This window comes from Hypanus sabinus, chromosome 2 (assembly GCF_030144855.1).
Source record: "Hypanus sabinus isolate sHypSab1 chromosome 2, sHypSab1.hap1, whole genome shotgun sequence".
NCBI classification, from domain to species: domain Eukaryota; kingdom Metazoa; phylum Chordata; class Chondrichthyes; order Myliobatiformes; family Dasyatidae; genus Hypanus; species Hypanus sabinus.
Genome location: NC_082707.1, coordinates 30,968,259 through 30,993,688, shown reverse-complemented (window position 1 = coordinate 30,993,688; position 25,430 = coordinate 30,968,259). Strand labels below are relative to the sequence as shown.

General features: G+C 41.6%; 2 protein-coding genes across 7 annotated transcripts in view; one reads left to right on the top strand and one right to left on the bottom strand.

Moving 5' to 3' along the window:
- Positions 1-25,430, bottom strand: part of LOC132407685 (thiamine transporter 2-like) — a 105,543-nt gene that overhangs the window by 38,547 nt on the left and 41,566 nt on the right. The window lies entirely within an intron of this gene.
- Positions 1-25,430, top strand: part of agfg1a (ArfGAP with FG repeats 1a) — a 64,692-nt gene that overhangs the window by 20,941 nt on the left and 18,321 nt on the right. For 2 of the 5 annotated variants that reach the window (XM_059994478.1, XM_059994469.1), the window contains exons 6-9: positions 4,825-4,944; positions 15,423-15,617; positions 18,588-18,747; positions 24,138-24,214. In XM_059994478.1, the coding sequence (XP_059850461.1) occupies positions 4,825-4,944; positions 15,423-15,617; positions 18,588-18,747; positions 24,138-24,214 (552 nt within the window). The remainder of the gene's footprint in view (positions 1-4,824; positions 4,945-15,422; positions 15,618-18,587; positions 18,748-24,137; positions 24,215-25,430) is intronic. The other 3 variants (XM_059994494.1, XM_059994488.1, XM_059994503.1) reach the window with 2 other exon arrangements.

The following is a 25,430-nucleotide window of genomic DNA, read 5'->3' as shown; positions in this document are numbered from 1 at the left end:
CCCCTCACCTCGGCTCCATCACGCTGTCCGACAACGACTTCACCAGGGTCCTGGCGGATTTCCCATCGGTTCTGGCACCGCAGTTCACAGCGGCCATGCCCCGACACGGTGTACAGCACCACATCCCGACCCAGGGACGACCCCTCCACGCCTGTGCTCGGCGGCTTCCCCCGGACAAGCTTCTACTGGCGAAGGAGGAGTTCCAGAGGATGGAGGAATTGGGGATCATCCAGCGGTCCGACAGCCCATGGGCCTCCCCCCTGCACATGGTGCCCAAAGCGACGGGAGGCTGGAGACTGTGCGGCGACTACCGCAGGCTGAACGAGGCTACCACACCGGACCGCTACCCTGTGCCGCACATTCAGGACTTTGCAGCAAACCTGCACGGCGCACGGATCTTCTCCAAGGTAGACCTCGTCTGAGGGTACCATCAAATCCCGATGCATCCTGACGACGTCCCCAAAACGGCTCTCATCACCCCGTTTGGCCTTTTTGAGTTCCTCCGCATGCCGTTCGGCCTGAAGAATGCCGCACAGACGTTCCAGCGGTTAATGGACGCGGTGGGACGGGACCTGGACTTCGCGTTCATCTATTTGGATGACATCCTCATAGCCAGCAGCAGTCGTCAGGAGCATCTGTCCCTCCTCCGTCAACTCTGCGCCCGACTGAGTGAGTACGGTCTTACAATCAACCCTGCCAAATGCCAGTTCGGACTCGATACCATTGACTTCCTGGGCCACAGGATTACTAAAGACGGGGCAACCCCTCTGCCCGCTAAGGTAGATGCGGTCTGCCACTTCCCCCGACCCAACACAATCAAAGGCCTTCAGGAATTCGTAGGTATGGTCACTTTCTACCACCGCTTACTCCCTTCAGCTGCCCGGATCATGCGCCCACTGTTCGCCCTGATGTCGGGTCCGAGCAAGGACATTACCTGGGACGAGAAGTCCGCCGCCGCTTTCGTTAAAACGAAAGAAGCTTTGGCGAACGCCGCAATGCTAGTACGTCCCAGAATGGACGCCCCTACCGCCCTCACAGTGGACGCATCTAACACGGCAGTCGGTGGGGTGCTGGAGCAACTCATCGCAGGTCGCTGGCAACCCCTGGCGTTTTTCAGCAAACACCTGCGGCCACCCGAGCTCAAGTACAGTGCTTTCGACCGGGAACTGTTAGCGCTCTACCTGGCAATCCAGCATTTCAGGTACTTCCTAGAAGGTCGGCCCTTCACCGCGTGCACGGACCACAAACCGCTTACCTTTGCGTTTACGAAAGCGTCCGACCCCTGGTCGTCCCGCCAGCAACGCCACCTCCCCTACATCTCTGAATACACAACGGATGTCCGGCACGTCTCGGGTAAGGACAATGTCGTGGCGGATGCGCTCTCTCGCCCTACCGTTCATGCCCTTTCCCAAGGGGTAGGCTTTGAGGCACTAGCAGAGGCACAGCAGGCAGATGAGGAGATTCCGAATTACAGAACCACAGTCTCCAGTTTGCAGCTCCAGGACCTCCCTGTCGGCCCGGGTGAGAGGACTCCTACTCTGTGACGTCGCCACCGGCCAGCCCCGTCCCGTCGTCCCGACAGCCTGGCGGCGCCATGTTTTCGACTCCATTCATAACTTGGCGCATCCCTCCATCCGGACGACTGTCTGGATGGTTTCCAGCAGGTTCGTTTGGCACGGACTCCGCAAACAGGTCAGTGAATGGGCCAAAACGTGCATGCACTGCCAGACGGCCAAGGTGCAGCGGCACACCAAAGCCCCACCGCAGCAGTTCCATCCCACCCACCGGCGTTTCGACCACATTCATGTGGATATCGTGGGCCCCCTGCCAGTGTCACGCGGAGCACGGCACCTCCTGACTATCGTGGACCGGTTCACAAGATGGCCAGAGGCGGTCCCGCTCACCGACACCACCTCCGAATCTTGCGCCCGAGCCCTGATCGCCACCTGGATATCTCGCTTTGGTGTACCAGCCCACATTACCTCCGACAGAGGCGCCCAGTTCACCTCCAGCCTGTGGGCAGCTATGGCCAGCCTTTTGGGGACTCAGCTGCACCACACAACTGCCTACCACCCACAGTCGAACGGGCTAGTGGAGCGTTTCCACCGTCACCTGAAGTCGGCCCTCATGGCCCGCCTGCGAGGAGCCAACTGGGCGGACGAGCTTCCCTGGGTCCTACTCGGCATCCGCACAGCGCCCAAGGACGACCTGCACGCCTCGTCGGCCGAGTTGGTATAAGGCGCGCCCCTGGTCATCCCCGGGGAGTTCCTACCAGCCCCACGGGGGCAAGAGGAAGATCCCGCAGCAGTCCTGGGCAGACTACGCGAGAAGCTCGGTAACCTGGCCCCCGTACCCACTTCACAGCACGGGCGGAACCCGACCTGCGTACCCAAAGACCTGCAGAACTGTATGTTTGTGTTTGTACGAAGGGGGTGGGCATCGGCCACCGCTGCAGCGGCCATACGAGGGGCCGTTTATGGTGCTCCAGAACAATGGGTCCACGTTCGTGCTGGACGTTGGGGGGAAAGAGGAGGTTTTCACGGTGGACCGCCTCAAACTGGCCCATGTGGACCTGGCGCAACCGGTCGAGTTTCCGGCACCTCGGCGCAGAGGCCGACCTCCCAAGCAGGTTCCGGCCCAGACTGTGGACATTGTGGGGTGTATCGCCGGTTCTGGGGGGGGTTATGTGGCGACCCATTTCCTGGCACATCCGAACCGGCTCACAATTAGCCAGCTTTCCGGCTAAGGGAGATAGCCTACGGGGGTTTGCGAGCACAGAGCTTTGGAGTCTCTGCGCCACGGGGGGCAGGTTGAGGGAGGCTTAAAAGTGAGGCTGAGGATTTCGAATAAAGTTTTTTCCTTCGTCTGCAGTTACCGACTCCGTGTCATAATTTTAGCGCTGCATGTAGCACACCACTACAATGCCCTGCTTTTCATTTCCATCTCCCAAAGCAAAATCCACCATTTGCTTTATTTTGATGGCCTGAATGTTTCTCTGTAAAATATAACATATGACAAGTGAAATGTACCAGTTCAGCTGAAGACTAAGATAACAATTGGATGAAAGATTAGTTTTAGGTGAAAAATATATGGAAAAGACCACGAATAACACTTAAATGACACCTGCTAATCCTGTCTTCCAGAGTCCAGAGAGCTTCCTAACTATGTATATACTCCAGATTTAAAATACTCAACTATTTTGTAAATTGTTAACTTGTATTAAAAGTACGAGTTAAGAGAGTGAATGAAGTTGTATTGATACAAAGGAAAAAGACAGCTTCACTCTCTACTTTGTATATTTAATGGAGTCATTGTGTAGAGTATCAACATGTGTTCTTCCTGATCCCAGTATGGTTCATAGCCCTGACATAACATTGATGTTGTGAAATCACAGTGCTGAATATAGCAGTTGATCTCCACAAAACTGAAGTTCCGCTGTACTAAATGTCTTCTAATGGTAGTAAAATTCTGAACTGTAAGCAGTTTTACTTTGCAGTCAAGTGTGAACCACTTCCCCATTGTGACGGTTATTTTGTGTAGATTAGCCACTGTCGCAGACCCAGAAGCTCAAATCTCTAAATTCTTTGATTCTAACACCACTTACACCTTAATATTAATGTAGTCGATATCAAATAAGAATCAGGTTTATTATCACTGACGTATGTACAGTGCAAGACAAGTAACTATAAGTTATGAAATATAAATAGCGCAAAACGAGGAATAGTGATGTAGTATTCATTGACCGTGCAGAAATCTGATGGTGGAGAAGAAGAAGCTGTTGAGAAGAAGAAAATGTTGAGTGTGGGTCTTCAGGCTCTGGTAGCTATTCCCTGGTGGTAGTAATGAAAAGAGAGCATGTCTGGATTGTGAGGGGTTTGAATGATGAACGTGGCCTTTTTGATGGAACTGGCCAAGGCTGCAACCCTCTGAGCCTTTGTATCCTGCACATTGAAGCCTCTGTACCAAACAAAATGCTCTCCACTGTCCATTTGTAGAAATTTGCTTTGGTGTCATACAAAATCTACTCAGACTCCTAATGAAGCGTAGTCGCTGGTGTGGCTTCTTCATGATTGCATCAGTCTGTTGGGCCCAGGATAGATCCTCTTAATTTGTTGATACCAAGGAACTTGAAGCTGCTCACCCTTTCCACCATTGGCTCCTCAATGAGGACTGGTGTCTGTTCTCCTGATTTCCCCTTCATGGAGTTCACAGTAAATTCCTTGGTTTTGCAACATCACTCAACCAGCCGATCTATCTCACTACTGTACTCAAACTGAAGTAACACTCTGATCAAGATATAGGCAATTAGATCAATGCCAAATAATCTGTTTCTTGATTTAAAATGAATTGATGTTATTTTCCCTATAATCTTTGCAGCACATTCATGTTGAATGACAGTAAAAATGGTCATCCTTTCAATGTGTTGCTATTTGGTACAGAGAGTAAAGTGTATCTCATCAATTATTATTCAGTTAGAAATTGATAGAAACGTGCTTTTCCAAATATTTTCTTTATTTTCAAGGGTACTAATCTGTATGAATAGATACATTTAACATTTTCTGTTATAAATAGTGTATTATTAATATTGCTAGAAAATGCCATCTGGTATAGGTGGATAGTTTATCCCACTTATCCATGTACATTTCTGTTTAGTTGTCACATCTTCAGAGTTTTTGAATGACTTAGTGAACATGTTGGTAAGGCACTTGTGTGGTTTTGTGACATTAATTCATTCCTACTGTTCTGTTTGTCATGCATGCTTTCCATATCCATTAACATTTGGTTTTCCTTTTCCATTTCTTTTCCTCCATGCCATTCTTCCAGCTCCAAGTTCTCTGAATACAGATTTTGCAAACTTTGATGCATTTGGAAGTTGTAACACTTCTGATAATTTTGGAGGCTTCTCCTCAGCAAGTCTACCATCTTTCCAGTCCAGCAGTTCAGGTAGTGATAGTTGTAACTGCCCAGTTTTGCTCTGTGTGTGTGTGTGTGTGTGTGTGTGTTTTTTCACAGTTTTCAAAATTTCTTCTAATACTTTCTTTTTGCACCCATTCTATCACATTTAAAGTATGTATATAATAAGGCTACTTAAAATTAATGGTTATAAAAAAGAAAGGTAAAAGAAAATAGCTTTAGTAATATTGATTTAATTTGAATTTTATACACAGCTTTGAGTACAGGGAAACATCTCTCAGTATAGGAGCGTTCAGAAGCAAAATGTAACAGCAAGAGACATTGTAATATGTGGACAGATGACTAGAAAGATAGCCAAAGAAGATTGAGAAGACCTGGTCATAAATTATTTTAGAGTTGAAAAAGGTCACAAAATTGAAGTCAAGACAATGAAAGGATTGAAGATTTTGAAAACATGATGTTGGGGTCTATTATTAAGGATGAGGTTTTTGGAATACTTGGAGGCACATGATAAAATAGACTAAAGTCAGCATATTTCGTTATTTTGCCTGACAAATCTGTTAGGGTTTTTTGAGGAAATAACTGGCAGGATAAACTAAGGAAAATCAGTTGTTTATTTGGATTTTCAGAAGGCCTTTGACAAGGTGTCACACATAAGGCTTCTAAACAAAATTTGAGCCTATGGTATCATAGGAAAGATACTAACTTGGGTAAAAGATTGGCTGACTGGCAGGAGTCAAAAAGTGAGAATAAAAGGGATCTTTTCTGGTTTGGTAGTGGTGTTTTGCTGGGATTAGTGTTGGGACCGCTTTTTAAGTTGTATGTCAATGATTGGATGACGGAATCGATGGCTTTGTGACCCAGTTTGCAGACGATACAGAGATAGGTGGAGGGGCAGGTAGCGAGGAAACAGGAAGTCTGCATGATGGCTTGGACAGTTTACAGAAGTAGCAGATGAAATATAGTGTAGGGAAGTGTATGGTCATGCCCTTTGGTAGAAAGAATAAAGGCTTAGACTATTTTCTAAACCAAGAAAATTCAGAAATCAGAGGTGCAAACGGACTTTGGAGTCCTTGTGCAGGATTTGCTAAGGTTTAATTTGCCGGTTGAGCCAGTGGTAAGGAAAGCAAATCCAGTGTTAGTGTTATTTCGAGAGAACTAGAATATAAAAGCAATTATGTAGTGTTGAGCGACACACTCAAAATGCTGGAGGAATTCAGCAGGGTCGGTAGGGTTTATGGAAATGAATTGATGCTTTAGCGAAACACTTCATCAGGACTGGAAGGGAGTAGAAGGTGCGGTGAGGGAAAGGAGTATAAGCTAGAAGGTGATGAGTGAAGCCAGGTGTGTGGAGGAGGAGAGATGAAGTAAGAAGCTAGGAGAGAGGTGAAAAAGAAGGAATCTGATAGGAGAGGGTAACCTTGTGTTTATGTAATGCTGAGGCTTTATAAGGCCTTGGCCTGAACATTTGGAACAGTTTTTGGCTCCTTGTGCAAGAACAGATGTGCTAGCCTTGGAGAGTGTCCAGAGGAGGTTCACAAGAATTATCTTCGGGATGAAAGGGTTGACATATGAAGAATGTTGGAAGGCTCTGGGCCTGTACTACCTGGTGTTTAGAAAAATGAGGGAATTTCATTGAAACTTCTCGATTAACTAGATGGGAAGAGGATGTTTCCTAAAGTGGGAGAGTCTAGGACCAAAGGGCACTGCCTCAGAATAGAAGAATGCTCCTTTAGAACAGAGTGTGGCGCGTGGCCAAGTAGTTAAGGCGTTGGACTAGTGATCTGAAGGTCGTGAGTTTGAGCCCCAGCTGAGGCAGCATGTTGTGTCCTTGAGCAAGGCGCTTAACCACACACTGCTGCAGTCCCAGCTGGAAAATGGGTACCGGCAAAAATGCTGGGTGTTATCCTCGCGATAGACTGGTGTCCTGTCCAGGGGGCAGGAGTCTCGTACTCTCATTTGCTTCACGCCACGGAAACTGGCATAAGCATGGGCCTGATGAGCCGATAAGGCTCGAGACAGACTTTATCTTTAACCTTTAGAACAGAGATGAGGAGGAATTCCTTTAGCCACAGGGTGGTGACTCTCTGGAATTCATTGCCACAGACGGCTGTGGGGCCAAGTCATTAGGTACAGTATATGTAAAATGGAGATTCATAGGTTCTTGATTAGTAAGGGCATCAAGGTTGTAGGGAGAAGGCAGAAGAATGGGGTAGAAAAAGATAATAGCCCATCTGTGATAAAATGGCAGAACAGACTTTGGGCCAAATGGCCTACTCCTGCCCTTTGTCCTATGGTTTTATGATTTTACTGCCTAAAAGCCATAATAAATTCATATTTTCTTATAACATTGTTCAGACCTTCAAGTCTTTGTCAGCTTTTAGGGTAATGCCAACAATCCCATTTCTCCACTAATTTCTATGTAAGCTATTCGCTGTATTGTCCATTAACTTCCCCCTGATTCTTTTGCTACCCACATATACTGTGGGTAGTTTACAATAACCAGTTACCAGCACCTTGGTATGCGGGAAGAAGCAAGGTGATGTTGGTCTTGGAGAGCATGCAAATCCACATCTGAGGTCAGAATTGAACGCAGGTCACTGGAGCTATGCGGTACAGGTTCTAAATGCTGCCATCAGTCAGCACACTGATCGGTAAACTTGCAATTTGATACATCAGGAGCAAAGTTTTCAAGCATTTGGTATGAAAGATAGGAAGCATACATGGAGAGCAATGCATAATTTCTAGCAAACTGAAGAAAAGGGCCGATATCAGGGTAATACAGATGAAAAGTGGTTTTGGTGATGTCGTTCAATATCAAAGATTTTGAATGACCTGTTCAGCCTCAGATTTTGCTAAGGAGAGCAATGCAGAGAAAATAAATTCTACATGTAGTAAATTTAACTTGATAATAAATCCCATCACTTCACGGCACAATAGAACAAAATTTGACAAGATGTCACTTAAGGATATAGTGGGGCTTTTATAGCTGCTTTTATCTTCTCAGTACAGACAGTCCCTGATTTATATATGGGTTCCTTTCCTGAGAGTTGTCCATAAGTTGATTTCTCTGTATGTCAGATATATTTATTTACTATCACTACCCATATCATATCATCCTACATACATTCTTTCATTGAAAATAGTCACCCCAGCACTGCATTTAATTAAACTAATGGATCTATTCAGTCAGTAATTAATATCTTTAAACACTATTATTAGTAGTAGTTTGAAAAATACTTTTAAATGTTTAGGAGAATCTACATACATACATACATACATAAGATATACATAATAAGATTATGTATATAAGATTACTGCATGCATAAGATATCAGAGGAATTGAGACAGATTGACATTAGGAAAGAAACTGTGATGAGTAGACTGGTAGGACTGAAGGCTAATAAATCACCGGGTCCAGATGGTCTGCATCCGAGGGTTCTAAAAGAGGTGGCTCAGGAAATTGCAGATGCATTGGTAATCATTTTCCAATGTTCCTTAGATTCAGGATCAGTTCCTGAAGATTGGAGAGTGGCTAATGTTATCCCACTTTTCAAGAAGGGAGGGAAGGAGAAAACAGAGAACTGTTAGCCTAACGTCAGTCATGGAGAAGATGCTTGAGTCCATTATTAAGGACGAAATAGTGGCACATCTTGGTGGCAGAAATAGGATTAGGCCGAGCCAGCATGGATTTACCAAGGGCAAATCATGCTTGACTACTCTGTTGGAGTTTTTTAAGGGTGTAACAAGGATGGTAAGCCAGTGGATGTTGTGTACCTAGATTTTCAGAAGGCATTCGAAAAGGTGCCACATAGGAGATTGGTGAGTAAAATCAGAGCTCATGGCATTGGGGGCAGGGTTTCAACATGGATAGAAAACTGGTTGGCAGATAGAAAGCAAAGGGTAGCAGTGAATGGGTGTTTCTCGGACTGGCTGGAGGTGACTAGTGGGGTACCACAGGGCTCTGTATTGGGACCACAGCTCTTTACGATTTATGTCAACGATTTAGATGAGGGCATTGAAAACTATATCAGCAAGTTTGCTGACGATACTAAACTGGGTGGCAGTGTGACATGCGAAGAGGACTTTAGGAGAATACAGGGAGACTTGGATAGGCTGGGTGAGTGGGCAGATACTTGGCAGATGTCATTCAATGTGAATAAATGTGAAGTTATCCACTTTGGAAGCAGGAACAAGAGGGCAGAGTATTGTCTGAACGGTGTAGAGTTAGGTAAGGGAGAAATGCAAAGAGACCTAGGAGTCCTAGTTCACCAGTCAATGAAGGTGAATGAGCAAGTGCAACAGGCAGTGAAGAGGGCAAATGGAATGTTGGCCTTTGTTACAAGGGGAATGGAGTACAAGAGCAAGGATGTCCTTTTGCATTTGTACAGGGCCCTGGTGAGACCACACCTGGAATATTGTGTACAGTTTTGGTCTCCAGGTTTAAGGAAGGACATTCTGGCAATTGAGGAAGTGCAGCGTAGATTCACTAGGTTGATTCCTGGGATGGCAGGGCTGTCTTACGCAGAGAGATTGGAGATTGGGCTTGTACACGCTGGAATTGAGGAGATTGAGAGGGGATCTGATTGAAACGTTTAAGATAATTAAAGGATTTGATAGGATTGAGGCAGGAAATATGTTCCAGATGTTGGGAGAGTCCAGTACCAGAGGGCATGGATTGAGAATAAGAGGTCAGTTATTTAAAACAGAGTTGAGGAAGAGCTTCTTCTCCCAGAGAGTTGTGGAGGTGTGGAATGCACTGCCTCGGAAGATGGTGGAGGCCAATTCTCTGGATGCTTTCAAGAAGGAGCTAGATAGATATCTGATGGATAGGGGAATCAAGGGATATGGGGACAAGGCAGGGACTGGGTATTGATAGTGAATGATCAGCCATGATCTCAGAATGGCGGTGCAGACTCAAGGGGCCGAATGGTCTACTTCTGCACCTATTGTCTATTGACTACATACACTTTAAGTCATTTCATCCGTTACCCAGGGAACTCCTGTTGTGTTCTTATAGAAACAGTTCTTTCAGTACGAAATGTCTGGTATGGTGTGACTAAAAAGGAAATGGTGATGGAAACAGGTAAGGAAGAGTTGATGTAAACCTGGGAAGTGTTTGGTGTACATGTGGAACCTGATCCTTGAGGGACTCTGGAGAAAACTTAAGATACTGAACCAAGGATTTTTTGAGAAATAAAGGCATTGTGGAATTGGTTTTCAACTGACCTAACAGGCAAACAATGATAGCTGGAATTAAGAACTCAAATTGGAAACTGGTCCTCGGAACCTTTTATTATAAAGCGAGGTTGCAAAATCATCAAATGTTTATGTTCCAGCTAAGCAGATCAAATAACCTAATACTCCTTAACATTCTGCCTTGCCAATATCACTTTTTTTTCTCTCTGATTTGTGCAGAATTTTGTGTAGGGTGGCAGATTCACCTGTTGAAACCACCTGAGCTCATAGTGGACTTCCAGGGCAAACATTTTTGTCATTCATTTGACCATGTTTACAATCATATGATGAATAGTTATGTAACCCCATTTTCCTCGATGATGTTTATTTAGTCACTTAAAGCCATCTGACCTGCATGCATGCCACAGAATTCAAATGTGGGTTTCTCAACAGTTATTTATTTATTTAATTAGTTTTCAATACAATTGAGAACTATGGGTAACTGGCACTGAAAAGGCATGGGACTTAACAGCTGCGATCATATTTAACAGCAGGCCGAGTATACATATTCTTGCACCTATTTTCTTGTGTTTATATGAATACTCACCAAGACTTAAATATGTGGCTTGAGTGCAATTTCTTCATATCAGTGGTTATGAGTTTTCCACTTGGATGTGCATAATGTTAGTGTGACAAGGATTTGGATCTCTGCCACTTTTTATAAATGTTTTTATAAATTTTAATGTGGAGGTAAGATGAGATTTAACATATTTGGAATGTAGAACAGCAATATTATCTGTTCTAAGGAATATTTCCTTACTTAAACGCATATAGCCAGTAAACATTAGAGCAGCTTCTTAACAGTGTGTGCTGTGGTCCAAAGATGCGTCGTCATTGAATGCTCATATTTCATGATAGTAAAATGTGCAATGATACCTTATATCCTGCAAGTCTACAGTACCCTCACACAGCATGTGCAGATTTAGCTACTTGTACACGAGGCCTTTAGACATTAGTACAGCACAATTTGACTTCAGTTTAATGTCACTTGCTTATGTTTTGAAGTTTGGTGGCGACATTACAGTGTAATATACATAATTATATACTGTAAATATAATTTATAGTATTTTTAAGTAGTGCAAAAAGAGTGTTATAGTAAAGTGTATTTTAATTGTGATTATGAAATTAGCAAGCTGGTTTGATCCTGAGGGATGGATCATACAAATTCTTCTAGGGTAAGAATACACCATTGATGTTCCTCAGCAAAGGTATGTGAAAACTAATTCATTGTGCCTTGTATCCCCATTCTTGGCAAAATAGCTGGTAGAGTAGAGCTAATTTTTCATCCAAGTTCTGAATTGCTTTCTGATATTATGCATATATATAGCTAGGGTTCTTAAGACTTTTGCACCATACTGTATAGATTTTGTTGGTCAAGTTATTTATACGATTTATTAATTTATGGTCTGTGATTTGTGGGAGTGAGGACAGGAATTGTCAGCACTTGGCGTAATAGCACTGTTAAACTGACAGCAGCTTCTGCTGAGCATGTGATTAAAGTGTGTATGTTGCTATCATTGCTTCCCTGTGGTTGCAATCTCCTGAGATGTAATCAGAGCAGAATTAGTGATTAGTTATAAGCTTCACCAATTACGTGCTATTGTTTGTAACATGAAATCATTGTTGAATGAAATATAACTGTTTATCCGTGGTGTATTATGGAATAATTACTTATTCCTTTTTCTGGCAGTGACAAACTGAGCTTCTGTATGTTTTAATTCCCCGAGAGCAGTTAAACATCTTATTTTTTTTTACAAATAAAATAATTTATTTTGAAACCACCTTTGATATTTCAAAGCTTCTGCCTTGATTCCAAGTGTACTGTCCAGATGTTGACTTTCTTCAAAATGTTTAGAATAGTAAAAAAGAGTGATAATTTTGCTTCCTAGTTTAGATTAATGAGTCTTTATTATGGCTCTAGGCCACAGTTGACCATTTTTGACAGATGATTACAGTTCCTGTTGGTGAGTCTGCTTAATCTTTGGGTAGGGTTTAGCACAACAGCATCTCTCCACTGGTGATAGGACGGTGCAGGCCCATGTTTTGTCATTCCCGTGGCACACTGATGATCTTTCCCAATCATGCTAAGTGAAATGAGGGTCAAGTGTGTGCATTAGAGGGGCATTTGGTCTGGATATTAATGCTTGACTTTGAGTAGGATTATTTAAAAATGTAATAACATTCCAGCATATGGAGGCTAATCATTCTTTAGTGAACATTGTGTTCGTGTGGTTTTAGACTGAGGAGTTAAGAAGGCAGATGATGCTTAATCATTTCATGAAATATCATATTATAGTGAATTATTTAGTTTATGACATATATTGGATGTAAGAGTAAAATGTTCCTTGGTTTGGCATGCTAGACTTGCCGAGATTGTTGTGTTTGAATTAAATTTGAGTTCTCCTCACCAGTCATCAAGCATTAGGCCAATAAGACAATGAAATTAGCAATAAAGACACAAATTTCACAATCTAGTCATAAAAACTAATCACAACATCAATTAAAAGATTATAAACAATTACAGGGCTACTTGCCCTTTAACTACTTTATGATGCTATAGTAAAATAAACCAGGCTGTATCAGTCAGATATTAGAACAAATGAGCAAAAACCTGGACAAAACGAGCCTGAGAAGATTGGGTAGAATCCATGGTGATAATCAAAAGGCTGGAACTAGAGGAATGCTACCAAGTTGGAGATTGTTGGGGTGAAGGATAATGTACAGCAAGAGTAAAGCCAGCTGGGGATGCAAAAGCATTATTTTAATATCAAGGGATTGCTTAACTCAGACCCAGTGTAGAAGAGCAAGTATGGGGGTAATGTCATGAATTTAAACATGATCAGCAGAATTTCTGATCAGCAAGTTTAAGAATGATAAAAACATAGATGGCCAGTTAGAAACCTGTTGGAATAGACAACTATAGAGGCTTCAGCACGGGTATAGGTTTCTGCATTAAACAAGTCGGCCTAATACAGGAATGCAAACAGTGTGGTTCACGTGCAGTTATAAGAGGGGAGTGTTGTGTTATCACACAGATGTGAAACCTGATGTTGATTATGTCAGCGATGATTGGCATGCAATTGGGAAATAGGATGAAGGCAAGATAGGAACATAAATAACACCAGAGGTAACACTGTGGGGGGGGGGGGGGGAGCCATTGCTAATGATGTTCTGGTGTTAGTTGTGTAGCTGAGAATGGAACTAGGCGTGCAACCCAAGCCTGCTGGATGATATCATCAAAGTTGAGGACTGCTGGCAAGTTGAGAAAAGGAGGAGGGATTGTTTACCAATATAACAATTACATTTGGATGTAGTTTGGTCCTGACGGAATGCACCCTCGAGTGCTGTAGGAAGTAGCTGGAGAGATTGCGGAGGCACTAACAATGATCTTTCAAGAATCGATAGATTCTGGCATTGTACTGGATGACTAGAAAATTGCAAATGTTACTCTGCTATTTAAGAAGGGTGGGAAGCAGCAGAAAGGAACTATAGACCTGTTAGACTGACATCAGTGGATGAGAAGTTGTTGGAATCGATTGTTAGTGATGAAGTTACAGAGTACAGTACCTGGAGGCACATGGCAGGATAGGACAAAGCCAGCATGGTTTCCTGAAAGGAAAATCCTGCCTAACTACTGCAATTTTTATGAGAAAATTACAAGCAGGGTAGACAAAGGAGATGCAGTAGATGTGTATACTTGGATTTTCAGAAGTCCTTTGACAAGGTGCCGCACATGAGGCTGCTCAGCAAGATGAGATCCATGGAATTACAGGGAAGTTACTAGCATGGGTGGAGAATTGGCTGATCAGCAGAAAACAGAGTGGGAATAAAGGGATCCTATTCTGGCTGGCTGCTGGTTCCCAGTGGAGTTCCACAGGGGTCGGTATTGGGACCACTTCTTTTTACGATGTATGTCAATGATTTGGACTATGAGATTAATGGATTTGTGGCTAAATTTGCCAATGATACAAAGGTAGGTGGAGCAGGTAGTACTGAATAAAGAGCCTACAGAGAGACTTAGGTAGTTTAGGGGAATGGACAAATGAAATACAATATTGTAAAGTGTATGGTCATGCACTTTGGTGGAAGAAATAGACTGACTGGGGCGACCCATTTCCTGGCACATCCGAACCGGCTCACAATTAGATAGCCTATGGGGGTTTGCGAGCACAGAGCTTTGGAGCCTCTGCGCCACGGGGGGGAGGGGGGCAGGTTGAGGGAGGCTTAAAAGTGAGGCTGAGGATTTCGAATAAAGTTTTTTCCTTCGACTGCAGTTACCGACTCCGTGTCGTAATTTTAGCGCTGCATGTAGCACACCACTACGTGGCTATTATTTATTTCGGGAGAGAATTCAAAATGCAGAGATACAAAGGGGCTTGGGAGTTCTTGTGCAGGATACCCGAAAAGTTACCCTCCAGGTTGAGTCGGTGGTGAAGAAGGCAAATGCAGTGTTGGTATTCATTTCTAGAGGTATAGAATATAAAAGCAGGGATGTGATGTTGAGGCTATAAGGCACTTGTGAGAACACATTTGGAGTATTGTGTGCAATTTTGGGCTCCTATTGGACAGGGTTCAGAGAAGATTCACGAAAATGATTCCAGGAATGAGAGGCTGCATTCTCTGGAGTTCAGGAGAATGAGGGGGGGGATCTCATAGAAACATTCTGAATGTTAAAAGGCCTGAACAGATTAGATATGGCTAAGTTATTTCCCATGTTAGGGGAGTCCAGGACAAGAGGGCATGACTTCTGGATTGAAGGACATCCATTTAGAACAGAGGTGCAGAAAAATTACTTTAGTCAGAGGGTGGTAAACCTGTGAAATTTGTTGCCACGAGCAGCTGAGGAGGCCAAGTGATTAAGTCAACGATAGATAGGTTCTTGATTAGCCAGGGCATCAAAGGGTATTGGGTGAAGGTAGGGGAGTGGGGATGACTGGTAGAATTGGATCAGTCCATGATTGAATGGCGGCGCAGACTAGATGGGCCGAATGGCCTACTTCTGCTCTTGTATCTTATGGTCTTAATTTGTGACTTTTTACTTTTAGTTATCTGCCATGAGTTGAAAGTGGTTGGAAAGGATTGAAATATGGAGTTTGAGTAAGATGGGTATGAATTTAAAAGACTCTAGTTTGCTAAAGTTGCGATTAGGTTTGCAATTAAACTTGTTAATAATAATCAATTTGTTCAAGCTAACTAGGTGAATGGTGCTAAGGTTCCTGTAGAGCTGATTGCGGACTTTTCTCCAAATCTTCTCGTTCTTCTCTCATCAGGTGGAGCCTCTACATCAACAAATGCTAATTTTGCAAATTTTGATAACTTCCCAAAATCTTCTAGTGCCGACTTTGGAGCTTTCTGTTCTTCTGGAAGTGACACATCAGTAATCAAAGCGCAAGCTGTTAGTGAAGATAAATATGCAGCCCTTGCCGACCTCGATAATGCTTTCAGCAGCAATACACAAACACAAGGTAAAATCTCTTAAATATTACTCAACTGTAGTAAGGCATTGAATAACAGGAGTGTCAGTAGATGAGTGTCAGAGTCAGATTTATTGACATTGTCTTGAAATTTGTTTTGCAGCAGCAGTTCAGTGCAGAGACATAAAATTACTATAAATTGCAAAATTCATATGACTGACAGGTTGACTTTGGTCATGCCTCTCAGGGACTTGTGCTAGTATTAATTTGTGACTCTATGTGCTGGATCATAACTATATGCTCTGTGTGATTATGTGTACTGTGTTTTGCACCTTGGCCCCAGAGGAACGATGTTTTGTTTAGCTGTATACCTACGTACTATTGAATGACAATCAACTTGAAAATAAAAAGTGTGAAAAAAATGGTGTAATAAGATAGTGTTTGTGAACTGTTCAGAGATCTGATGGTGGAGGGGAAGAAGCTATTGTTGAATTGAGTGTCTCTCTCTGTTACCTGTACCTCCTCTCTGATGATAGTAAAATGAGGCCATGTCTCAGATAGTGAGGGTCCTTAGTGATGGTTGCTACCTTCTTGGGGCACCATCCCTTAAAGATGTCCTTGATGATGGGGAGGGTTGTCATTGTGATGGACCATCTCGGATCGCAAGACCCTGCAGCGATTGTTGAGGTCAGCTGAGATCATTGGGGTCTCTCTTCCTGCTATTACAGACACCACACGCTGCGCCCGCAAAGCTAACAGCTTTGTGAAGGACCCCATGCACCCTTCACACAAACTCTTCTCCCTCCTGCCATTTGGCAAAAGGTACCAAAACATTCGGGCTCTCACAACCAGACTCTGCAACAGTTTCTTCCCCCAAGTCATCAGACTCAATACTCAGAGTCTAGACTGACATTTGTCCTCTACTGTGCCTTTTGTCTTGTTTATTAATTATTATACTGTCCTGCACTGTTTTATGCACTTTATGCAGTCCTGTGCAGGTCTGTAATCTAGTGCAGTTTTTATGTTTTTACATAGTCTAGTGTAACCTTGTGCTGTCTTACATAGTCTAGTGTAGTTTTGTGTTGTTTCATGTAGCACTAGGGTCCTGGAGGAATGTTGTTTTGTTTTTACTGTACCAGCAGTTTATGGTCAAAATAACAATAAAAGCAACTTGAATGTCCTGTAGCCTCTAGCAGTTCTGTGTACTAGAGCCTCCATACCAGACAGTAATGCAGCCAGTTAGAATACTGTCCTCTATACATCCATAGGAATTTCCAAGAGTATTTGTTGACATGCCAAATCTCGTCAAGTTCCTAATCAGGTATAGCTGTTGGCATGCCACCTTTGTGATTGCAGCAATATGGTTGGGTCCAGGAACTTAAAGCTGCTTCCCCTTCAGTGAGGACTGATGCATGGTGTCAGCCCTTCAATACCTAGTCACAGTCTAGATTATTGTATGTCACAGACACAATGAAGAACTTGTAGCACCATCACAGGCAAGTAGCATCATATAAGCAGCAATTAATCATGAATTATACACAATTTTACAAGAATGCAATGCAGGGGAATAATTATAATTTTGAGGAAGAGGATTGGTCTCCGATGAATCCATTGAAAGGGCGTAGAGGAGATTTACAAGGATGTTGCCTGGATTGGGGAGCATGCCTTACGAGACTGGGGGTTGCGTGAACTTGGCCTTTTTTTCCTTGGAGTGGCGCAAGGTGAGAGGTGACCTAATGGAGGTGTATAAGATGATGAGAGGCATTGATTGTGTGGATAGTCAGAGGCTTTTTCCCAAGGCTGAAATGGCTAGCACGAGAGGGCACAGTTTTAAAGTGCTTGGAAGTAGATACAGAGGAGATGTCAGGGAAAAGTTTTTTATGCAGAGAGTGGTGAGAGCGTGGAATGAGCTGCCAGCGACAGCGGTGGAGGCAGATACAATAGGGTCTTTTAAGAGTCTTCTAGATAGGTACATGGAGCTTAGAAAAATGGAGGGCTATGGGTAACCCTAGGTAATTTCTAAGTTAAGAACATGTTCAGCACAGCTTTGTGGGCCGAAGAGCCTGTATTGTGCAGTAGGTTTTCTATGTTTCTATGAATCATAATGTTTCACTGACATCCAAATTCTCGAAATAGGAATGGAAATACCTATCTGGCTTGATGTCCGTCATGTTTTCAATGTCATGTTTATGTTCAGTTCCAGAGGTCTGAATCCAGGTTAACTTTTCAGTGTAACACTGAGTGTCGGGAGTGATTTGTGTGAGACTAAACAGTCCTCTCACTCTCATGGTTGGGTTTAAATGAACCTGTGGCTATTTTGAAAGCAAAATTTTTGGAGTAATATTTATACATCTATCAGCATTTTTTAGCCTATTTATGCTGATTTGGCCAGCTTTTTTCCCACATCAGAGCAGTGGCTACATATCAAATGTGCTTAATTGGATGTAATGTGCTTTGGCAAGCCCTATCTTGAAAGGAACTACATAAATACGTGTTTCTTTTCCGGTAATTCGGCTCAGCTAAAATGAACAGATAAACTGCAAGCTACTTGGATTTTGTTGGCAACACCTGTCCCGATGCCTGCTGAGTTTTTTTTGTTAAAACCATTCACTACTAATCAGACCATAACATTTGTTGAGGGATATTTTGAAATCCTTAAATTTGATAAGATTCAGCAATTACTGCTGTTGAGATCATTTTGCCTCGGAAAGTTGATTATGAAATTAGCAGTTAATGAGTCATCTATGATTAAACAAAGGTTTGATTGATCTTTCCTACCATGAGATGAATTATACTGTATTGTGGGAAATTTAGTAGGGTTTTTAGCACATTTTAGCACAGTATGCGGCAATGTGATCAAGCACAATTTCAGTAAGTAAAACCATTTCAGGTTCAGAAAAGAGATGTTATTTAATTTGTTTATTTTAACAAAAGATAATATTGGATGTTATTTTAAGCTTTTGGAGTTTTCTAGGCTCTATAATCATAACTTTGATACATCTTCTTCTCTCCTACATATAGGGGCAAGTAGTCAACTAACTAATTTCGGCTCAACGTCTGTTGGATCTTCTGTGATAACTGCCAATCATTCAAGCTCGGCAAACAAGTATGCAGCACTAGCAGAATTAGATAATATGTTTAGCCGTCCGGCACCCTCTAGTAATGTATTTAGTACAAGCAGGTAAAGTGCATTGTCTCCCTGGCACTTTAGAATGTAGACTTTCGAAACTCAAATCACAAACCCTACATGCAGCTAAGTAATGGTCTTGAGAAATAAGGCTAAAAGCCAGTTAGTCCTTACTGTGAAAATCTTACCTAGTGAATCAGGATTTTAAGCGAAGATTCTAGTGGGGAATGGGCCACTGATAGAGGACTCTGGCAAGCTGCTGTCTTGAGCCATTTGTCCCCAGGTGTAACCCTTCTTCGAATATCCTTCCCCTAGAGATCTGGTCTTCGGTGGCTTTATTAGCATTTCTCTAGCTCTGGATTTTTGTGGGGTGGGTTTGCTAGACCCATGCCCAACCACCCTCCTTTCACATCCAAGATTGGGACCATCCATGGTGGAGATTTGTTATAAAAATTTTAGATGTGACTTGGTTTCATCACAGTTCAGTTGTTACTCTCCTGATTTTAATGCTTGAAACAATACTAAATCACTAATAAATATATGGATTACTCTAATTGGAATTACTATTTAAATTGTAGCTTTCCTTACAATGTATTACAAATGCGTTTTGCAAACAAAGACAGAGTGGAGTCATTATTCTTTCATTTGTTCTTTTATATATAAAAAAAATAGCCTGTTACTACCATCTGATTATGAGAGCAAGCTGAATTAGGTCAAATTGGCCATGTTCTGTCGCTTTACAGGACTCAGTCCCCGCTGCATTTGTGCTGATTGGGAGATCCTTCTCTTACTGTGATGTGATGTTTAATTTTAAGCTTGACCTTGGTTCTTTGGCCATTTAAGACAGCATTGCTCTTGATGTTGAAGGATCTTGTACAATAATAAATATTAAGTGGTGAGGTTTTCCATTGTACAAGGAGACTCAAAACAGCTTAGCACTGGGATTTTCCATCTCCCCCCCCCCCCCCCCCCACCCTCTTACAACACTTAACAGGAATCTTTACCAGTTCTACTTTTCCTTGATCCTCAGCTGGGACTGTAAATCTTGTATGGCTGGAAACTTGAGGCTGCACATAACTAAGAAGCTGTGACTATACTGCTGTATGGAATTGGGTTTTTTAAAACAATTTGGAAGCTGCAGAATGTAATGGTTCTGGATATTGGCACATCTTCACAAATATAGATATTAACTGGGAAGTATCCATGTTACCCTTTAAATTTAGTACCAGGCGTAGAATGAGTTGATCAGAGTTAGGCCAACTTTAGTAGTCCAGGGTATTCACTGAAGTTGAAAAATATTGCTTACAAAATAAGGAAGATCTTCACATCATGACGCTTCAAAAAGATTTTTTTAAATCTTTCAAATAATTCATTAATTCTGGGAAAATGATGCAAAATAAAATATTCAATAAGACCATGGGACATTAGGGAGTTAGTAGCTGGGTTATTCTTGTTTCATCCCCATTTACAGCTTATTTGAATAGAGATGAAACAATGTTATGGTCATAATAACAATAGAGGAAAAACCAAATTGCTCTTAATTCATCCTTGTGGGTTTTTTTTTGCTTTGCTCTCAAGTTACAATAAATTCCTTGGAGGAAAAAAACCTATTGGGCAGCATATTGGGATAGCTGTAAGCTGTTATTTTTGCAAGTCATAGTCCATATTGATGCTGTTTTCCTTGGGCTTCACAACCTTCCTAAAATGTGTTCTTAGGTTGGATTTCTGCCCACAACCTGTTCTTTGTCCCTGTTTACTGCCTTATACAATGATTTACCTGTGAGGTTCCAGTCAGGTACAGAGATGTAATCAGCTTTTTTTATTTCAATAAATGAAAAATGACATAAAGTTCATGTGGATACCCTCCCATATAACACTATAATAAATCAAAAAAAAATTGGGCTTCAACACTCTCTGATCAGAGAGAATCTGTCTTTGGAATGGCATTAAAACTTGGAGATTTTCATTTTGTTCATGATAATCAAAATCTTCCTGTGAATCATTTCCATTGTGGTGATTCATAGTTATGTGTACTTGGAATCTATTATAGTAACAACTTTTTAAAAAGTGGGTCATTGAAAATTCAGTTTTATAGTTAGTAATTTTCAGGGTTGGAAGCAGAACTCTGTTCAATGTTCTCTGAGACTAAGTGTGGGATATTTCAGTTCATTTGGATTAATACTTGCACGGCACAAAACTACACAACTTTTTCTACAGACTGCATAGAATGTTGTGCTGCATGCAATTATAGATTTAAATGAAATGAAAATTAGTTTTGTTTGCATTTGTTAAGACTCCACACATCATTTGGGCAAGGGGAGAAATGCTGATAGTAAAATCAGATGTTTGCCTGTCACTCCCAGAGATTTCGGTCTAGAACTACAAGATCTTCACTTACTGATCCAGTAAATTATCCAACCTCTCTGCCCTTTGCTGTATTGTCTCTCTCTTTCACTACAAGTTGTATCACAGGTTGTCTACTTTGTGAGTGATATAAGCAGCACACACAGATTGTCCAATTTATGCTTGATGCAAAAAAAAGCCTTTTCGGTAGTTTGATAGCGAGATTTTGCGTGTCTTTAAATATCCTGCAATGTGTTCAGATTCTGATTGCAACATAGTTGCAAACTTTTAAAGAACTAACATAAAATTATGTTAAATATAACAACATAATGAAAATACCAGGCCCTTTTAACCCCAATTAAAAACTAACAACTTGTTTTCAGTAACTGGTCTTTTTAAAGAAGACTTGTTCCCACTCCTTAAGAAACTACCTACTAATTAAAATTACTGCTCTGTTAATTATAATTCCAAACTACTTCAAGCTGAATATGATGTTTTGAAGATTAAACTTGGACAGGAGAGTGCCAGCATCTGATGCTGTGCTTGGAAGTTGCAGCCACATTGGGACTGAACTTGAAGTATAAGTGCTTAGAACAGACCACAGTCCTGGCCTGTACGTGTGTGTTGTATCCAGTTTCCAGGGGCAAGTCAGTGGTTTGATCAAAATTCACTTTGACCAGCAATCTGTAAAACACCTTGAATCATGCAGGTAAACTCTTTCCTAAATAAAGAATGTGCTGCTGAATAAAAAGAAATGTGAATGAAAGTCCCTTGAATTGAAGAGCTGCAGTAAAGGTGAAAAAATGAAATGTAATGTGACCAAGAAAATAACTACCTTGTGACATTGTGTCCTTTAGTTCTGCCCCAATTTGGGCATTTAACAAATCCGTCAAAAGTTTCTTTTGATAGCTCTGCCAAATATTAATGATATCCTGGTCTAGATATTGACATAATTACAGTCTTTCAATATCTGTTTAGATTGAATTGAAGATGAGAAAAACTGTTCGCATCACCAAAAATGACAAGAATCCTAATTTTTTTTTATTACAAAATCCTTTATTACAAATATCAGTGCTATACAATATATACAAAACAGTGGCAAACACAATTACTGCACTACAAATAGACAATAGACATTACACCAGAATGTTGCCATCCCTATCCACGATGGCATTTACACCCCGCGGAGCCCAACGGTCTCGAAACTCCTCCAAGGCCGCTGTGGACTGCGCGTGTTCCTTTTCAATAGTTACCCGGGCACGAACATACCCCCTAAACATTGCCAGGCAGTCTGCCCGGGGAGATCCTCCCGCCACCCGTTTCCAAGACCCACGGATGGTGGATTTCGCCAGCCCCAGGAGCAAGTTGACTAGGACATCCTCATCCCTCCATGTCCCCTTCCTTATTGGATGACCATATATAAACAGGGTGGGGCTAAAATGCAGCCAGAAGGCGAGAAGCAGCCCACGCAAATATGCAAAAAGAGGCTGCAGCCTCACACACTAATAATTTTTTGTGTGGTATTTCCCACCTATTGCCCATTATGCGACTGGTGTTTAGGACAGTAATGAAGGTCTTCCATATCTGGTGGTGTTCAGAGCTTCCTTCATTGTGTCATAGCTTCCTCTCCGTTTTCACTACTGTTATTCGAGCAAGTCCAAGATGGAGACTCAGGAATACAGATGTAAAAGAATTCTTCATTGCTGTTTCCATAACAGTTTTGTTTCACCAGTCATCAAGGTTGGTGGCTTTGAGCTGGCCATCCCACCCAACCTGGAGTACCAGTGGACCATTCTTTGTCTGGCCTCTGTTTGGTATTGGTGACGGGACCAAGAGCCAAAGCATAAAGCCCTGACTCCAGCCAGCATAGTTTTCCTGGTCATTGAAGCACGTAAGCCTCCAAACCATGACAAGTTTGTAGTACTCTTGGAGGATTCCCCACTTAGTATATATTAAAATCATTTTATTTCATCACCAAGAAACACTGTTTTCTAAATATGAGCTTTTTGCAATTTATTACGTGTTTTTTTTTCCAATATGCCTTCTCTCAGCTGCTACGATGCTGCTGCTGCCCAATGGACCTGGACTTAACATGTTTTAAGCAGCTTGTTCTTGTGAAATGCTACAGTGGGAGGCAAAAAGAGACCACTCGACCAAACCTGTCTGCGCTGCATTTTTGCTTCCCATGAGCCTTCTCTCATCTTGTCTCATCTGTCCTTGTTTGAATGTACCAGTACTTTCTGAATAACACACAATACCTTGCTTACCCCTAAATATTATGAGTTCAAATTAGAATTTTTCCTCTACTTTGAATGAATCTTTGGATTTTTCTCGGTGGCCTATAAACCTAATACATCTTTTTAAATACCTATCACTAGTTTTCAAGGATCCATTCATAATCAGCGGAGCTTGTTAATGCTCTGATATGTTCAGATTTTCAAATATTGAAACCATTTCCGTTTACTGTCTGTGAAACACCCTAAAATTATTACATGTTTAATAGTTCTATCTATTCTAGTGTTACAGGCAAGGTTTTTCTCTCCTTCTTAAAGATCATAAAGAGAGTGAATCTACGCATCTCTTCATAAACCTGAATATACCGCCTCTGGTTGAAAAGAACTGGAGATGACTCAGCAAGGGGCAATCTTTATAGACACAGTAAGTGAAGATCACACAGACCTGACCTGAAACCTCTTAAAGAAACAGGTAGATCTGATTTTTCCCAGTTTACGTATCTCACTTCACCCATGGTATATGGAGTCTAAGCTTCTTTAAGTGGGTGGGTAAATGCACCAAAAGGTGAGTAAACCACCTTCATAATGGAAGTTGATTACAGCCTTGTGTGATGAAGTGCTGAACATGCTCAGCTCTGAATGTCCAGTCAAGACATTGCATTATAAATGGTTTCTATGTTTTCCGGCCTCCCCAGATGCCCAGTCAAACGATCCTTGCTCCAACTGTTGTTAGTGCTGTCATTTATTAATGAAGAATGGTGAATGGGAAAATGGCAGTCTTGATGAAGTTTGTGAACTTTTGATTCTAATGCCTTGCTCTTCTATATTACATTTGGAGACTGTTGTAAAGATCGTTCTCTCCTGCAGTGTGTTTGGGACAGTTCAGAGTGTTACAACTGCGCAAGCTCACCCTGGAATCAGCACTGCACCGGCAACATTTGGAGGTAAATGATTTCTTTCTCTTTAACAAATGAGAACATTGTTAAACATTGACATAATAGATAGCTTGGTGTTGCATCTAGTAGAGCTGTTATCTTACAGACAAGTGATCAATCCTAATTTCCAGTGCTATCGAAGTGGGAGGTTCCTCATTTTCATTTTCAATCTTTTTTTTATTGATTTTCCAGTTAAAAAAAAATTTACAAATCAGAGAAGTTTTGACAAACATAATACAAAAGATGTATAAACAGCAAAAAAAGTATATATTGTCAAAGTATAGTATTACGCTGTTGTATATATAATATAAACACAAAACCACAACTTCTCTTGACAAATCATAAAAAAAGATTGGAAATCTTATTGTATAAGAAGAAAAAAAACCCCCGCTAAACTAACCTAAAACAAAAAAAGAAAGATTGGGCAGTCCATTTGGGGATAAAATTAGAAGAAAAATGAAGAAAGAAAACATCCTTCCAGTTACCTCTGAACCTTCGTGGATAAGGAAAAAATTTTCCTTATTAAAAAAAAATAAATTAAAAAATTAAATCGTATGAAAATATTGAATAAAGGGTCGCCATACTTGCTCAAAATTAAAAGATGTGTCAGAAGTCTGGCTTCTAATTTTCTCTAAACTTAAACAGGACATAATGGAGGAGAGCGAGTTAAAAACAGTAGGTGGATTAGAATCTTTCCAGTATAACAAGAAAGCTCTCCTAGCCAGTAAAGTTGAAAAAGGATGTCACATATTGAGTGGAAGCAGAAACTCTACCTGTTTCCTCAGGACTAATCCCAAAAAATTGCCGTGAGTGAATTGGGTTGTGAATCCATACCTATAACTTTTGATAATATTCTAAACACATCCCTCCAAAAATTATTTAAGTTTACACAGGACCAAAGCATATGAGTTAGAGTTGTGACCTCTGAGTTACATCTGTCACAAATAGGATTTATATTAGAAAAAATATGTGCTAATTTATCTTTTGACATATGGGCCCTGTGTACTATCTCAAACTGAATTAAGGAATGACATGCACAGATAGATGAATTATTAACTAGATAATAAATTTTACTCCATTGATCATCTGAAAGTGAATGTTGAAGTTCTATTTCCCAAGTGCGTTTAACCTTATCATTAGGCGACATGCGAGCATTCATCAACTGTTTATAAATAGTAGCTATTAATTGTTTTTGAAATGGATTAAGCTGAAAAATAGCATAAAC